Raw genomic sequence first — 18139 nt, forward strand, 5'->3', positions numbered from 1 at the left:
TTTTTTTATCTATACATACATATATACATATATATATATATATATATATATATACACACACACACACACACTTTTACACACCGTTCAAGAAAGCACATTTTAATTTTCTTGTTTATTTCCCCCCACATTTTAATACTGTTACTTTCAACAGTACTTTGAATGGGCGGCAGTAGCTCAGTCTGTAGGGACTTGGAACCGGAGGGTCGCCACCAAGTCTGGAAATTGGTCTGGTAGCTGGAGAGGTGCCAGTCCACTTCCTGAGCACTGCTGAGGTGCCCTTGAGCAAGGCATCAAACCCCAAAAACTGCTCTGGAGCACTCGCTGTGGGCAGCACCCTCATTCTGAGACCTCTCCATTAATGCACGTCCATAGGATCCTGTTTGTGCATGTGTGTGTAGCATGTTCATTAAACAGAGTGTAAAACTGAATTCCACCTCGCGGGAGTAATTAAGGATAAATTATTTTAATTTCATATGAAAAGTCTCCAACAAAGCAGAAACATCATTAGAAATGATGAACATAAATGCAAACGGAGCATTTTTCTCTGTGTTGTAAGATTTACACAGACCACAAACAAAGGACTGGATGGGTTCATTTCACATTTGGTGGGTCAGGAGACACTTAGTTCTTGTGGGTTCTGACGACATTTGTGCAGCATCCGATGTCTGTGAAACTAAGGATAGCAATCAACAGTAGATATCAAATACATCCCAGATTGGATTGTGATACAATATTTTAAAAGAGTCACACTTAATGTTACCTGTCACTGCCTTCCTAAGTTTGTCCAATGTGAAGCCCACATTCAACACATGTCTTCTCATCTTTTCAATGGTTTGTCTTTCTTTCTTTTCATTGTGGTGATGAACAATGTTCCGCACCAGAAAAATGTGAGCTGAAGGTGACATGTTGTTAATGAAGTAATTGTTCTTCTTCATCTCTGCAAAGAACTGTTCAGCTACTTGGCTGTTGAGTTTCCCTGCTAGCTCGGGTACAAGATGAATCCTCCTGAGGTTGTCTTTCTCATCCTTGCTGTTACCTTCATGTAGCTTATCACACAACACATAATGGTGTGAAGACCTGGTGCATGGATGACTGTCATCCTCAACATTTTCTGTATTTGGCTCTACAAGCCACGGAAGGTGGATCTTCAGTGTACGGTCCTTCGCGGCCTGTATGTTCTGAGGTGTTGGAGGAGCAAGACGGCCTTCATGGGGCTGGAAAGGGAGTTTTTCTGGCTCTCTCACATTTGTGTGGTTTACAAGACCTCGTGCAAAGTCGTATACCGATACATTGGGCAGATGTTTCCATGCCAGCAGCATATCTGCAAAGTCTCTTGGGCCCTCTGCTCGTATATTAAACTTCAAGCTGTACACTATGTCGCAGGGACACATGATGCCAGCCAAACCACCTAAATGAAATACAACAAGTAAACCATAAGCAAAAAGAAATACAACAAGTGGAGTTAATATTTCTTTACAACAATTGTCAGTGATGGCATAAAACCGACAAATCCAGAAAAATGCTGAGCTCTCACCTGAAGCTCCCCAGATCTTGTCAAAGACTTTGTCATAGACCTGTTTATTAACAGAATAAAATGTTTGTGTATAAACGAAGACTAATATTTTTTATATATACATACATATATACTTATATATATATATGTATATCAACTCCATGTGAGTTATGTGTATATCAACTCCATGTGAACAGAATCCCAGAAATCTTCACAGTTCACCTGCCCTGTGAAATCCTCAGGGACCGGCTTCATATCACTGAGTGAAAAGGAAAGTCACAGTCAATGAAATCTCAATGTCAGACTAAATAAAATGCTTCAATTACTAATATAAGATTTAATAACGATTTTGTTTGTTTGTTTTATGCCATTACAGAAACTTACACGGTATGTTGAAGACCCCCTTTCTGCGTAGATCCATCACTACCACAGGTGGGAAGTATCCACAGTTCACACATGAATATAAATATTCATGCTGTGAGAGCTTCAAAATGCAAATATACATGGAGGAGACGATCCCTGCTTGGCAAAGGGGTCCTAAAAGTGTCTTCTAGGACATCAAAAACTCGCCCTACAGCTGTGTGTGCCTATAAAGACAAAAGGTCAAATAAAGCATTCCCTTTACAACACATTGTGTTCAATGAACGTTCAATTTGCAACCTGCATACCTGCAGCGAGTATCTTAGGTGGATGCACAGATTTAAGGTCAAAAGGACACCATCATCAAAGTTATGCAGACCATCCTGATACTCCTGGTATCTGTACAGCATCCCACGTCTGCCACATTCTTTACAATAAGTGTTCACACTTGAGAGGAGAGATAGTGGGAGTTAGTCTTTTTCGGGTGTTAACAAAAGACAAGTTAACGAAAGACAAGTAGTTGTACTACACCTTTCTGAACACCAGTCAAAGACACAATCTGTGCTTGACTTGAGATGAGAACTGGTGGGCCAAGAACTACCGGTATGTCTCCTGGACATATGGAGCACACATTTTCCAGAGGAATAAGCTGCACTGGATATTTTTGACAGAAAGGACATTGTCCGGTAAAACAGGCGGGTACTTCTTTGAAGTGAGAATGTAGGAGACCATTCTTCGCAGTAGGTCATCTTCAGGAGGATACTTGATGCCCATATTGTCAGCCGATGATTCTGGGCCAGTTGTATCCGATGTCATCTCTGTGCTCCGTACCTTCCTGAAGAGATGCATCTGTGTCTCGAATAGGTGCCATTTGGCCATATATTTGTGAATGCATGACATTCTTGGCTTTGAACACGGGCAGTGCCATGTATTCATTTTTTTGTCGTACGTGACCATGACTCGTCCTAGTTGACTGTAATAGCTTACAGTTGGTTCATAGACTGATATGAACCGTTTGTGCTCTGAATTCATAGTTACATCAACACTGGCACATTGGCAGTAGCTGCCTGTGACTGGAGCTGGAGACACTGCTGTTTCTTGTTTTCTCCAAACCACTTGTTTTTCACCATGTAATTTATTATTTCTTCATGCAGGACAGAGTGGATAGCCTTTGCAGAACAGTAATCCAGAGAGCGGACATGATGACATTGAAATGTCTTCATGCCACTCCTTATAGCAAAGTCACAGGCCTGTTGGCAGTCACTGGACTCGCATTTAATTTGGTGCTCTTTCCCCCAGGTTTTCTTTTGCACATGGAGCGACACAAGTGGTCCAAGAAAATACTTTTTCACTGCATAGATGCCATTCACCTCATCAATGCAAACAGCATCCAGATTGGACTGTGCAGTTATGTCTCTCACTGCCTTGTCCTTGTGTTTTCTATATATATGTTTCTTTAGATTTTTCCTCCCACGCCTGAACTTGTCCCTTCTTGTAATGGCCTCTCTGGTTGAAGAGAATTCACTCCACTGTCATGTACCTGAGACACACATGTGAAAAACATCAAATTCTCTCTCTCTCTCTCTCTCTCTCTCTCTCTCTTTCTCTCTCTCTCTCTCTCTCTCTCTCTCTCTCTCGGACAGAAGGCCAGACAAAACGCACTTCCTTACCAACACATCAGCAGCTGGAGACCTACATGTTGAAACGTGTCTCTCAATCAATCAATCAACTTTTATTTGTATAGCGTCAACTCATAACAAGTGTTATCTCGAGACACTTTACAAGAAGCAGGTAAAATACCTTACTCTTTGTCTGTTAACATTACAAAAGAGCAGGTAAAAGACCTTACTCATTGTTATGTTACAAAAAGCAGGTAAAGGACCTTACTTATTGCTATGTTACAAAGATCCGGCCTATCCATCATGAGCACTTTAGCAAAGCAGCAAAAGTTACAGTGGTAAGAAAAAACTGCCTTATTAAAAGGCAGAAATCTTCGGCCGGATCCCCGGCTCATGACGAAACAGTCTTCACAGGCCTAGACTGCGCCGGGCTTGGAAAGGGATAGGGGGAGAGATGGGATAAGATGCAGGAAGAGGGATAGAGAGCAAGGGGGTGGGGGGAGGTAGACCGTCCATCAGCAATCCGGTGGGGAGGGGAGGGGGTGTGGGGGGTTGTTCTGGCAGGCCGCCAACCCACGATCCGGTGGGGAGGGGGTAGTGGTGGGGTGGGGGTTGTTCTGGCAAGCCGTCAACCGATGATCTTGAGGAGCCTAGGGGAGCTCAAGAGCTCCCAGGAAAGTAGGTGGTTAGTGACTGAGATTTATAGATAGATACATGCAGTAATATGATGTACTGTATATGCAGAGAGAGAGAGAGAGAGAGAGAGAGGAGCTCAAGGTGCCAGTTCCCCCGGTAGTCTAAGCCTATAGCAGCATAACTAAGAGCTGGTCTACACCAGCACCAGCCCTAACTATAAGATTTATCAAAAAGGAAAGTTTTAAGTCTAATCTTAAAAATACAGACTGTGTCTGCCTCCCTCCCTCTCTGCATATCCTCCCGTCTTATCCTGGTTATCACACAGAAAGGGCAGTGGAAGTGGCCACTACTTCCATTCCTGCAGTCCCTGTGACATTTTGTTATGTAGTAATCTATGAAGAAAATTCAAAAAAGTATTCCTCTACATTGTACTGCTTGACAAGAACGAAATAAAATGAATGAAAAGTAAAAATGGTTTACAGTCTCCACTACACCTGTTGTAGTGGTTCCTTAACTGGAGTATTTTATTGTACCACGCTCATGGCAGGGACTTACCTTCATATTGCAGAGCATTTTTGACATGCACGAGCACGAGACGGGAGAACACAGACGAGAGAGCGCCAGGATGCAGCCATACCCGACTCCTTTTTTCTAGATCCTTGCTTGTGTTGTACTCTCTCTCTGATATACGTCGCTTTGGATAAAAGTGTCTGCTAAGTGAATTGTAGAATTGTAGAATATCGGCACGTATCTGAGGTAAAATGAGCCGATGCTGATATGCTAATATCGGCTGATACCTGACTAGAGCTCTGACCCTCTTCAGCTTTGTGCACGTTCTGTGTTCAACTAACCAATGTTATCTTTTACCAAGTGAGAACACTGATAGACGGGGATACAAATATATTTCATGAGTCTATCAAACAGTTATGTTCTAAACATTCCATCTTCTGATTGTTCTCCCTCAGTGATTATCTGTTCAAGCTCCTGCTCATCGGAGACTCTGGAGTGGGAAAGTCCTGTCTGCTGCTACGCTTTGCAGTGAGTAACATGTTGAATTATGACTATATGTGAGGGTTCTACTGAGAACATCAGGGCAGGACAAATAAGAGACAATGGGTCTTTGCACGGCCACACACTGTCCTCTAAAACAAGATGACTGTTATATATTCTGATGAGAACGTATGGTCGGTTCCTCTGACACATTCTCTCTGTAAATGTTCCTCTGACACACGTTCTCTCTGTAAATGTTCCTCTGACACACGTTCTCTCTGTAAATGTTCCTCTGACACGTTCTCTCTGTAAATGTTCCCCTGACACACGTTCTCTCTGTAAATGTTCCCCTGACACCGATCTCTCTGTAAATGTTCCTCTGACACGTTCTCTCTGTAAATGTTCCCCTGACATGTTCTCTCTGTAAATGTTCCTCTGACATGTTCTCTCTGTAAATGTTCCTCTGACACGTTCTCTCTGTAAATGTTCCTCTGACATGTTCTCTCTGTAAATGTTCCTCTGACATGTTCTCTCTGTAAATTTTCCTCTGACACGTTCTCTCTGTAAATGTTCCTCTGACACGTTCTCTCTGTAAATGTCCTCCCTGATGTTCCCTGCAGGACGACACTTACACAGAGAGCTACATCAGCACCATCGGAGTCGACTTCAAGATCCGCACCATCGAGCTGGACGGAAAGACCATCAAGCTTCAGATTGTGAGTACAGACCACACACACACACACACACACACACACACACACACACACACACACACACACACACACACACACACACACACACGTAGCATGTGGGCTAATTCTTTTTTAATTGTGCATTTAAGTCAAATTTAAATTAGGAAGAAATAAGGTAGGCCTCTAGGAGCTCAGATGTGAATACCAACAAAATCCAAACACAGGTAAATTTAAATAATAATTATTGTATTTCACATAAAAAATACTTGCAATATAACATTAAATATCCTCTTAATCAAAAAACTCTTCTTGGGTCCATCAAAAAAACAAAAAAAAATGTCTATGTCTTTCGATCCATGTTCGAATGTCTTTTTAAATCCTACACTTGTAGCAGGATAGATCTCGTAGGTTTTAGCTCGCCATCTCCACAGTGTAAGTTTCATACACAAAAAATCTGACCTATATAAAAAAAAAGTCATGAACAATGATTCAATTCATTGTGCATTCATTGAAATATTCATTATCGGCTCTCATTGAAAACCCCATTACTTAAACTTCACACAACATAAATATACCTTTAAATTTAGGCTATATCCAATTGGATGGAATTAATCAATCATCTATTTATATTTCTACAAATTGGGATTAACCATGGGATTACCTTTTGAAATCCTGCGGTGTAATCAATAAAAAAGAAATACAACAATAATAATAAGTTTTTCATTGACAAGGCCCCGTACACGGCCGTGGCTTAAATTAGAGGTTTTCCCAAGGGGATTCGGCATAAAAATTTCTCCCGCGATTCCCGCAGGAGAAAACAACCAACGACATTTATCACTCATCTAACATTATACACAATACACAATATACAACTCACCACTGTGTAAATCATACATTTGTTGTCCCGTCTTGGGCAACCAAACAATTCTGTCTCTGCAACATGCGATGAGATGAGGTGAGGGGAAGTGACCTCGTGAACCGGATGTTTATGATAAGTGGGATGAGCTCTAATTGGTTGATAGATTTTAGTGGAGTTCAGGTGAGATTATGGAATGTTAAGGAAAATAAAATAGGGAAATAAATAAATACAAAATAAAATGAAAACCAATTAATCATAAGTTATGGAGGTTCACTGAGGTCACTCAGTGAACTCAGAAAAAAAAATAGAGGGCTAATATCAATTCAATTTAATTAACCTGGGTTGCACACACACACACACACACGCACACACACACACACACACACACACACACATACACACACTTTTTCCCCCTCCTGTTTATTTGTTGTTGTATGTAATTGTTACTAATGCTTCATCATTGATCACTGTTGTTATTGTTTTAAATTGTGTTGACGCTTTGGCAGTATCGTTAATTTAACATTCATGCCAATAAAGCTTCATAAATGGAAATTGAGTGTAAGCAAAGTAATACTGAAAGTGCCCTCTCCTGGATCAAACTGCTTCAGACACCCTTTTTCAAATCATTGATTTCTTACCTGTTTTCTGTCAGTGGGACACTGCTGGTCAGGAGAGGTTTCGAACCATCACCTCAAGTTATTATCGAGGAGCTCACGGCATCATCGTGGTTTATGATGTCACAGACCAGGTGAGTCTGCCATCAGTCAAACTTTCTGCTGAGAATAAAAGAGACAGGATGAACTTAAAGGAATACAGAAAAATATTTGTAAACTCAACTGATCCTTTTCTACACCTTCTCATGTGTTCATGTCCTCGTCCTGATGTTCTCATGTCCTCATGTCCTGATGCTTCATGTTCTCTTGTCTTGATGGTTCATGTTCTAATGTCCTGATGGTTCTCATGTCTTGATGGTTCATGTCCTCATGTCCTGTTGTTCTCATGTTCTCATGTCCTGTTGTTCTCATGTCCTGATGGTTCATGTTCTCATGTCCTTATGGTTCATGTTCTCATGTCCTGGTGGTTCATGTCCTCATGTACTGATGTTCTTATGTCCTCATGTCCCGATGGTTCATGTTCTCATGTCCCGATGGTTCATGTTCTCATGTCCTAATGGTTCATGTCCTCATGTCCTGATGGTTCATGTTCTCATGTTCTCATGTCCTGATGGTTCATGTCCTGATGTTCTCATGTCTTAATGTCCTGATGGTCTTATGTCCTCATGTCCTGATGTTCTCATGTCTAAATGTCTTGATGGTTCATGTCCTGATGTTCTTATGTCCTCATGTCCTGATGTTCTTATGTGCTCACATCCTGATGTTCTCATGTCCTCATGTCCTGATGTTCTCATGTCCTCATGTCCTGATGTTCTTATGTGCTCATGTCCTGATGGTTCATGTCCTGATGTTCTCATGTCTTAATGTCCTGATGGTCTTATGTCCTCATGTCCTGATGTTCTCATGTCCTCATGTCCTGATGTTCTTATGTGCTCACGTCCTGATGTTCTCATGTTCTTATGTTCTGATGGTTCATGTTCTCATGTTCTTATGTTCTGATGGTTCATGTTCTCATGCCCTGATGGTTCATGTTCTCATGTCCTGATGGTTCATGTTCTCATGCCCTGATGGTTCATGTTCTCATGCCCTGATGGTTCATGTTCTCATGTTCTCATGTCCTGATAGTTCATGTTCTCAGAAGTGCGAATCAGGAAAGATGGCAACAGGAGTGAGCGGTGTGATAGGCTCCACTCATCTCCTAACCTTAGCCTTCCTGACTTTCTTCTTTCCTCCTTTAATTTACCAACTGATCAAGCATCTCTATCAGCTAAGCAATAATTCTAAGCCTCCTCCAAAACAACCCAGCGTGTATAAACACAAAGGCGGTAAAGTTTACACGTACCTGCTCTGTGGCCTACTGTTGCTGCTTCCTCTGGTGTACACCTGTGACCATGCGGAAGACCCGATTGCAAAACTCAGCCTCAAAGCCTGAAGTTGCATCATAGATCCAATGGGATTATTATCCATCAAACCACGGATTAACTTCTATGGTCATGGCCAAATGGCTATCGCCTTCCTTTTCCACCACGGCGGCCGACATGCAGCAGTGAGTTCAGGGCGAGCCACACAGCCACCAGACGCGGGCTGGAGAGCTGCTCAGATTTTGTTTACTCTTCTTCTACTTGCCGGTGATGTGCACTTAAATACAGGCCCAACTCTACAGCTGACTAGCACTTTGGATAATACATCTGCCTTTCCAGTGGAGCCTTTCTCACCCCTGGTAGCTGATCCACTGGGGGAAATTTCGATCGTACCTATTGTGAATTCACTTCTCAAACCGCCCTCCGTGAGCAACAACATAAATACACCTGCTAACACTGGCCTCGGGGGGGCTGAGGATTCGGCTCCTGACGGCCTTGCTCCGGGGATGTCGGACGCAGGGTTCGGCTCTGAGGGGGGATCCCGACTGCCAGTGACTATGACGTGTGGCGCAGTGGCCGACGCGGAGCGGTCCAGCGCGCGGATCAATACAGATGGGCATGGGGTGAATTCTAACACCTGTAAACACAGAGACAGAGGGTGAGAGGCCACCGTGTCTGCTGATAACACAAACTCACTTCTTGTTTACGCTGGACCAACGCTGGAACAGTCACGAACTGCTCTGAGATCTGCTAGAGTCCATAATGGAACTCAATTGAACTGCACCGTGATAAAACAACGTCAGCATCTGTATTTTCAAACTGTGAATCATGCTAAGGTGGTCTGGGACAGTGTATGTAAACCTAAAGGTATTTTTGGTGGTCACCTTAATATTAGAAGCTTACTGCCCAAAATAGAGCAAATACAGAACCTGCTTGTGGACTCAAACTTGGACTTTTTATGTCTCACTGAGAGCTGGCTTCGAAGTGACATACCATCCAACCTCGTAAACATTCTTGGATACTAGCTATGCTTTAGGAAAGACAGATTATCGGGGAGAGGAGGGGGGGTTCTGATATACATTCGAGATCATTTTAGATGTATAGAAATACAGCTCGACTGTAATCTTGAATGCCTGGGGGTGAATATTATTCTCTCACCAAAAATGAATTTTAATGTAATTGTTTTGTATAACCCGCCTTCACATGATGTAAGTTTTTATGATGAACTGAAAAAACTGCTCATAATATCGAATTGCTCCTCTGAATCAATTCTGCTTGGGGACTATAATATAAACTGGATGGATAAAGTTGCTAAACGAAAACTGAAAGCACTGGCTACAAAATTTAATTATAACCAAATAATAGATAAACCTACTAGAATAACGAAGACAAGTAAAACTCTAATTGACCATGTTTTCACAAACAGGACAGAAAGAATAACTAGAATTTACAATCTGATCACAGGCCTATCAGATCATAATATGACACTAGTGGTTAGGAAGCTGACTAAGAAAAGAATGGTTCATTATACAAAAAAGGACACTAAATCCATTAAATCAGGCATTCCAAAACAGAAAAGGGCAGAATTTGAAAGGGACTTGATGCAAATGGACTGGTCCACAGTAACAGAAACACATAACGTGGACAAATGCTGTGATAATTTTACAACAGCTATCACTGGATTAATTGACAAACACACTAAAACATGGAAGAGCAGACCAAGAAGAAACTCGCTCCCATGGTTTAGTTAAGACCTTTGGCAATTAATGAAAAGACGTGACTTTGCCCTTAAAAATGTCTTATCTCTAAAACTAACACTGATCATTTAATTTATACTGGCTTAAGAAACAAAGTTGTAGCTGAACTACGCAGGGCTAAAATGAATTAATTTTAAGCTCATTGAAGAGTCCAAAGGAAATAGCTCTGCACTGTGGAAGCACATTAACACTTTAACCAACTCCAATGCCTCAAAACATCATAGAATTAAGGGTTTAACGATAAACAACTAATTTATTTCAGACAACGCATCAGTTGAAAGTGAGTTTAATGCTTTCTTTATAGAATCAGTTCAGGAACTATCCAAAAACTTAAAACCTGTTGAGTTAAGACCAGACACACTCAGTCAGAAAACTCAAAATGGATTTTACATCAAAGAAGTAACTTTGGAAAAAGTCAGTAAGATCATGAATAACCTGAACAACTCAAAGACTAGGGATATTCATGATTTGGACGGTGATCTGATAAAATATCATAGAACTCAATTACTTAAGGCAATAACACATCTGGTGAATATGTCAATTCAAACAAAAACTTTCCCTGAGAGCTGGAAAAAAGCCATTATCAGTCCAATTTACAAAAGTGGTGAGCCAGACTTGACATGTAATTATAGACCCATTGCCATTCTCCCAGTTGTGTCCAAGATATTAGAAAAAGTTGTTGCAGAGCAACTCATACTACATCTTGAGACAAACCACTTGCTGCATCAACAACAATTCGGGTTTAGACCCAAACATTCTACTGAGACTGCAAACTGTTATCTTATTGAGAAAATAAAATTCTTTCTGGATAAGGGACAGGTTGTGGGAGTAGTTTTCCTAGACTTGAAAAAAGCCTACGACACTGTTAACCACAATGTGTTGCTATCCAAACTTTCTAAATTTTAATTCTCTGATCAGGCTTCGCAGTGGTTTGACTCATACCTAAGTGGAAGAGTGCAATGTGTCAGAGTCAATGGGCAAAAGTCCATCTTCCGTAACAACAGCATGGGGATACCCCAGGGGTCAGTTCTAGGGCCGCTGCTATTCACCATGTACATCAATGACCTACCTGAGATCTGTCCTGCAGTTGGATGCCAAATGTAAGCCGATGATACGGTTATATACACACCTGCAAGATCTGCTAGGCAATCTGCTGCCCACCTCAATGACTCCTTGCACTGTATTGCAAAATGGCTTGAGTCTTCTCACTTAACATTAAATATTTAAAAAACGGTTTCAATATGCTTTTCTATGCGCAAACTAACGGATAAAGAAACATTCTTAGTTAAAATACGGTTGAAGATGTAAAGTACTTAGGGATCATTCTAGACTCACACCTACGATTCAAAAAACACATAGATTACACCTGCAAAAAAGCTAGATCTAATCTAAACTGCTTCAGAATCATTAGAAAATACCTCTCACTTAGAGGGGATCCGGCCGAAGATTTCTGCCTTTTAATAAGGCAGTTTTTTCTTACCACTGTAACTTTTGCTGCTTTGCTAAAGTGTTCATGATGGATAGGCCGGATCTTTGTAATATAGCAATAAGTAAGGTCTTTTACCTGCTTTTTGTAACATAACAATGAGTAAGGTCTTTTACCTGCTTTTTGTAACATAACAATGAGTAAGGTCTTTTACCTGCTTTTTGTAACATAACAATGAGTAAGGTCTTTTACCTGCTTTTTGTAACATAACAATGAGTAAGGTCTTTTTACCTGCTTTTTGTAACATAACAATGAGTAAGATCTTTTACCTGCTTTTTGTAACATAACAATGAGTAAGGTCTTTTTACCTGCTTTTTGTAACATAACAATGAGTAAGATCTTTACCTGCTTTTTGTAACATAACACTGAGTAAGGTCTTTTTACCTGCTCTTTGGTAATGTTAACAGACAAAGAGTAAGGTATTTTACCTGCTTTTTGTAAAGTGTCTCGAGATAACACTTGTTATGAGTTGAAGCTATACAAATAAAAATTGATTGATTGATTGATTGATTAGTACAGCTCAGCTATATATGCATGCTATGATATTATCACATCTATCATACTGCATCAGTTCTTGGTCTCATGCCTCACAAACAACTTTAAAGCCAATCATATCCGTATATAACCAATCAATAAAAATCAGGGACAGAATAACGATAAAATGGCACCATTGTCGCGTATTAGAGGTATGTTTAGCTTTGAAAGCTTCATTAGCTACTGCAACCTCAAATTAATGTTTAAATATCTGCATGGTCTGGCACCTTCTCTATTTGATGAATTTGTAACAAGACGTCATGATTCAAGTCGAATCAACACACGCGCTTCAGTAAGCGGTAACTGTTGCATTCCAATGCGAAAAACCTCATTTGGACAATCAGCCTTCTCTGTTATTGGAGCTAATCTATGGAATTGTCTACCCACTGAACTGAAAATGCTACACAGTTTAAATGTTTTTAACAAAGGTATTAAATCATGGCTGAAGGAGAAACAACATTGTTCTCACACCTAAACGCACATGAGCTCGTATATTTTTATCTCTGTAACTGTATTTTATCCCTGCTGCATTCATAACTGCGCTGTATTTATAACTGAACTGTTTTCTTTTTCTTACCCTTTTTATCTGTATCATGTACTTTATAAGCTAGGCTATGTTGTTAGAGCTATAGCTATAGGGGACTAAAACGACTTCCGGCGCCGGCGCGAGTGGCTGCATATCCAGTAGCACGGAGCTGTCGTTTTTAATATTTTATCGGTGTTTTTGCTAACCTTTCTTTTTTTAATACACTTACGGTGTAGAACATTGTATATCCTATGGATACTCTTTCTTCTTTTCGGGAATATAGCAGCGGTAAACTTGGTTATTCAAGGGAGAAGCTGCTCTCACTCCGAACAATGGGACAAGCCGGCATCGTTCACCCCATACCTGAGGAGCTGAGACGGAAATACAGAGGATGCCGAGCCAGAGCCAAGGTAAAAGCTAGGCTAGCGGCTAAGCGGTGGAAGTACAAGCCCTGTGTTCCGTCGATAGTTATGGGGAACGTTAACTGTCTAACCAACAAGACAGATGAGCTGGCTGCCCTTGTGAGGAACGACCGGACATTTAGAGAGTGCAGTTTAATGTGCTTCTCAGAAATCTGGCTAACACAAAAGACCCCCGACGCTAACGTGGATCTACCGGGCTTCACACCAGTGAGAGCGGACAGAGACACTAAACGCAGTGGCAAACGGAAAGGAGGGGGGCTTGCGCTGTTTATTAACACCAGATGGTGCCACCAGGGACATGTCACTGTGAAGGAGGCAACGTGCAGCAAGGACATTGAGCTGCTGGCGGTAGGTCTCCGACCATACTACATGCCCAGGGAGTTCTCCCACTCCATTGTTGTGTGTTTGTGTTTACATCCCTCTGCGAGCACACGCTGAGACCGCGTGTGACGTCATCCACTCCACCATCGCGAGACTACAGACACAACACCCTGATGCATTCATTGCCATCTCTGGGGACTTTAACCATGTTACATTGGACTCAACACTACCGGACTTTCACCAGTTTGTAAGCTGTCCTACCAGGAAGAACAGGACAATAGACCTGCTGTATGCAAATGTGAAAGAAGCTTACACTGCCATCCCTCTACCAACTGAAGTCTGATCACAACCTGGTCCTTCTTAACCCGCAGTACAAGCCACAGATTCAGAGACACCCAGTAACCACACGCACCTTCAGAAAGTGGTCTCCTGAGGCAGTGGAGACACTAAGAGACTGTTTTGAGTCGACTGACTGGAGCACCCTGCAAGAGCCACACAATGAGGACATTTTTGCGTCAGTTTTTCCATAATTTGTAACAAATGTTTCATGTCATGTACGTCTTGTAACCTGCTACTGGATGCTTTGAATTTCCCTCAGGATCAATAAAGTATCCATCTATCTATCTATCTTTATCCCTGTTGTCTCTAAAAAGCCTCCCGTGGACAGGTGTTGCAAATTAGTATTTTGCTATAAACACTAAGAGCAGTGCATCTGGAACTTGTGCATGGTTAAATGTTACAGCACCAATGTAACTATGTCCATGTTAAATAAACAAACAAATAAATAAATGTCCTGATGGTTCATGTTCTTTTGTCCTGATGTTCTCATGTCCTGATGTTCTCATGTTCTCTTGTCCTGATGTTCCCATGTCCTGATGGTTCATGTCCTCATGTTCTCATGTCCTGATGGTTCATGTTGTCATGTCCTGATGTTCTCATGTTCTCTTGTCCTGATGTTCCCATGTCCTGATGGTTCATGTCCTCATGTTCTCATGTCCCGATGGTTCATGTTCTCATGTCCTGATGTTCTCATGTTCTCTTGTCCTGATGTTCTCATGTTCTCTTGTCCTGATGTTCTCATGTTCTCTTGTCCTGATGTTCCCATGTCCTGATGGTTCATGTCCTCATGTTCTCATGTCCCGATGGTTCATGTTCTCATGTCCTGATGTTCTCATGTTCTCTTGTCCTGATGTTCTCATGTTCTCATGTTCTCTTGTCCTGATGTTTTCATGTCCTGATGTTCTCATGTTCTCTTGTCCTGATGTTCTCATGTCCTGGTGGTTCATGTTCTCATGTTCTCATGTGCAGGAGTCCTATAATAATGTGAAGCAGTGGCTGCAGGAGATCGATCGTTATGCCAGTGAGAATGTCAACAAACTGCTGGTGGGAAACAAGTGTGACCTCACGACCAAAAAGGTGGTCGACTACACCACAGCTAAAGTAATGATCTGTTGTAATTCATCTTCTTTGTTATTGATGAATATAATTCAGTACATTTTAAAACGTGCGTGCGTGCGTGTGTGAGAGTTTAATTCTGTGAACGGAGAAAAGACGAGTCCTAATATAAACATAAATAATATCTGAAGGTTTAGGAGATATCTGATTGGGTGATTTATATTGACCTGATTTCACTTGTACAAATAATAACATTTGAATATGATGCCCTGGTCGTGTGCAGGAGTTTGCAGACTCTCTGTCCATCCCATTCTTGGAGACGAGCGCTAAAAATGCCACGAATGTGGAGCAGGCGTTCATGACGATGGCGGCAGAGATCAAGAAGAGGATGGGCCCCGGGGCCACAGCGGGGGGGGACAAACCCAACCTGAAAATAGAGAGCACCCCCGTCAGGCAGTCAGGGGGGGGCTGCTGTTAGAGGACCTGTCTTACCAGTCATTTCTCACCCCCCCCCCCCCCCCCCCCCACACACACACACACACACACACACACACACACACACACACACACACACACACACACACACACACAATCTGAATGTTTTATAGTTTAAGAACTGGAATTTTTTATGTTTAAGTGTTGATATTTTGGTTGATTTTAAAGTTTTTTTTAAAGATAATTTACTGTCTCATCCGAGGGGGGTTTGGGGGAGGCCTGACGGGGCACTGACATGTGGGGGGGGGGGGGGGGGTTCATGGGGGACAGAGCAAGGGGCTCGGATCGGGTTCTTAAAGGTAATTCTGCTGGAAAACCACACTTGACTTTGGCCTTTAAGTTTTATTTTTGGTTGGGGGGTTGTCTTTTGTTGTTGTTGGGGTTGGGGTTTTTTCTGGGGTGGGTTGGGGGGGGTTCATGTCATTTGCACACTTTTTTTAAAAAATGCAGACTGTCAGGTGTGATCACCTTTCTCTCACTTTGATCATGTTGTTTTTCTGTACATATTATAAATATCTCTATAATAAAACGATGAAAAGATCAACGTCAGCTCGACTCCGTTTCTATGAACTTTATCAAGATGACAATCTTTATTTTCAACAGACCAAAACAGGTCAAATCTAAACACAAACGTTGTCTCAATCTTTCTGTTTAGGGTTAGGGTCAAATAACTTCTGATGATGAAATGTGGTGTTTTTTGATGGTGATTTAATTAAGTCTGATTTCATGTTCTTTAAACAATTATCTGTTTCAATCTGATCTCTGTTTGGATCTAAGATATTTAGTTCATGTCTAGAAAGGTTTTTTTTTGTTTCACTTTGAGAACAAACAAGAACAGAGAAAAATGACAAATGTGTTTCCATGACAACACAATTTATTTACACATATCCTTGTACAGACTCGTTCAGCTCGTCATGTCCGCCACTTTTTTCCTCTTTTTGAAGTCTTTAAGTCCAGTTAATAGAGACCCTCCTTGGGGGCCCCCTTCAGTCAACTGGCCCCTGGAAGATGAGTTTGATATGGCCCTGCTCGCCCGTCAGCCATGTGCCGCAGAAGGGGCAGGCGGCATGGAAGGCATGGGTGCCATGGGGTAACGGGATCTGGCTCCACCCCCCCACAGTCTTCTCAGAGCAGACATGGCCACATGGGCAGAATGCATGGGTTGGGGGCCCAGCATCCAGGTACAGTCCCCCCTCACAGCCAAGCCACAATGGCACGTAGGGGCCGACGCGGCGGCACATAGGGCACTCCCTCTCTCCTGTGCTGGGGGGGGCGGTGCCCCCAGGTCCGGCTGGGACCTTCTCCTTCCTAAAGCCCCAGTTGTGGTATCCGTGCACGTGGCCGCAGTTCACATAGACCCAAGGCTGCTTCTTGTCCACGATCTCCCGCTGGGCGAGGCTCGGAAAGGCCAGCGTGTTGAAGCCCACTGGACACTGTGGCCGTGCTGCATTCAATTCCTGCCGCAGAGACTCCAGCTGCTTGAGGGTGGGGGTGCGGCGGAGCCCAGCGGGGGTCCGCCACAACAACGTGGCCCCGCAGAGGTCGATCAGAGAGCCATCCTGAAGGGTGTTCGACTCGTTCTCCACCTGGAGGTTATTAAAATCACATAATCACAAAATAGCAAAGTTTTAACATAAAAACCACACAGCTGATCACATCTATTCATCCTTCTTGATGTATGCGGGGGGGGGGGGGGGGGGGTTCTGCTTTGTGCTGATTCACTCAGTAAGAAACACATACATGACCACCAGAGGGCACTGTGCTCCACATCATCACACAGTCATCACCATCATTGACTGACGGATTGATTGCTTTGTCTCCATGGTAACATTGAGGAATATTAGCTGTGAATCATTTCACGGAAAGAAGATAATGAAATTAAGTCTGATTAAACAGAGCAACATGTTTATTTACAATTAAGACATGTTGAAGTTAGTGTTCATGTTTGTGTGAAACTATGGCATGTTTATGTAAAAAACACGTTTTTGTAAAAAAGCATGTTTGTGTAAATACTAGAGGTGACCCCATATAGCCGAGTACTCGACAACTCGTTGGTCAGAGCCTCAGTCGACTTTCAGTCTCACAGTCACAGCACATGGATCATTCCATTCCAGCTCTATAGCGGTGTTTAATATCTAACTTTACATAGATTTGTCTATTTTAAATAATTCACAGCTCAGTGCCTGTCTTGGTATAAATATCACCTTATTAATACTTTTAAAGCAGTTCTGAAAACCACTCATCCTTTAAGTCAACCTCCTTAAGGGTTAAGGTGTGTCTACACAGATGTGTAGATTGTAGCTGCTGTGGTGGTCTGACAGATGTGTAGATTGTAGCTGATGTGGTGGTCTGGCAGATGTGTAGATTGTAGCTGCTGTGGTTGTCTGACAGATGTGTAGATTGTAGCTGCTGTGGTGGTCTGACAGATGTGTAGATTGTAGCTGCTGTGGTGGTCTGACAGATGTGTAGATTGTGTTTGCTGTGGTGGTCTGACAGATGTGTAGATTGTAGCTGCTGTGGTGGTCTGACAGATGTGTAGATTGTGTTTGCTGTGGTGGT

General features: G+C 42.2%; 2 protein-coding genes across 3 annotated transcripts in view; one reads left to right on the forward strand and one right to left on the reverse strand.

Moving 5' to 3' along the window:
- Positions 1–15754, forward strand: part of rab1ba (zRAB1B, member RAS oncogene family a) — a 16905-nt gene extending 1151 nt beyond the window's left edge. Inside the window, exons 2-6 of the mRNA XM_061030827.1 lie at positions 5094–5166; positions 5739–5834; positions 7322–7417; positions 14999–15130; positions 15369–15754. Coding sequence (XP_060886810.1) covers positions 5094–5166; positions 5739–5834; positions 7322–7417; positions 14999–15130; positions 15369–15563 — 592 coding nt within the window. The 3' untranslated portion in view covers positions 15564–15754. The remainder of the gene's footprint in view (positions 1–5093; positions 5167–5738; positions 5835–7321; positions 7418–14998; positions 15131–15368) is intronic.
- A 676-nt stretch (positions 15755–16430) lies between these two features.
- peli3 (pellino E3 ubiquitin protein ligase family member 3) overlaps positions 16431–18139 on the reverse strand; it is a 35821-nt gene continuing 34112 nt past the window's right edge. For both annotated transcript variants that reach the window (XM_061030829.1, XM_061030828.1), the window contains exon 7: positions 16431–17166. In XM_061030829.1, coding sequence (XP_060886812.1) covers positions 16567–17166 — 600 coding nt within the window. In that variant the 3' untranslated portion in view covers positions 16431–16566. The remainder of the gene's footprint in view (positions 17167–18139) is intronic.

The sequence above is a fragment of the Labrus mixtus genome, chromosome 23 (genome assembly GCF_963584025.1).
Source record: "Labrus mixtus chromosome 23, fLabMix1.1, whole genome shotgun sequence".
Lineage (NCBI taxonomy): Eukaryota > Metazoa > Chordata > Actinopteri > Labriformes > Labridae > Labrus > Labrus mixtus.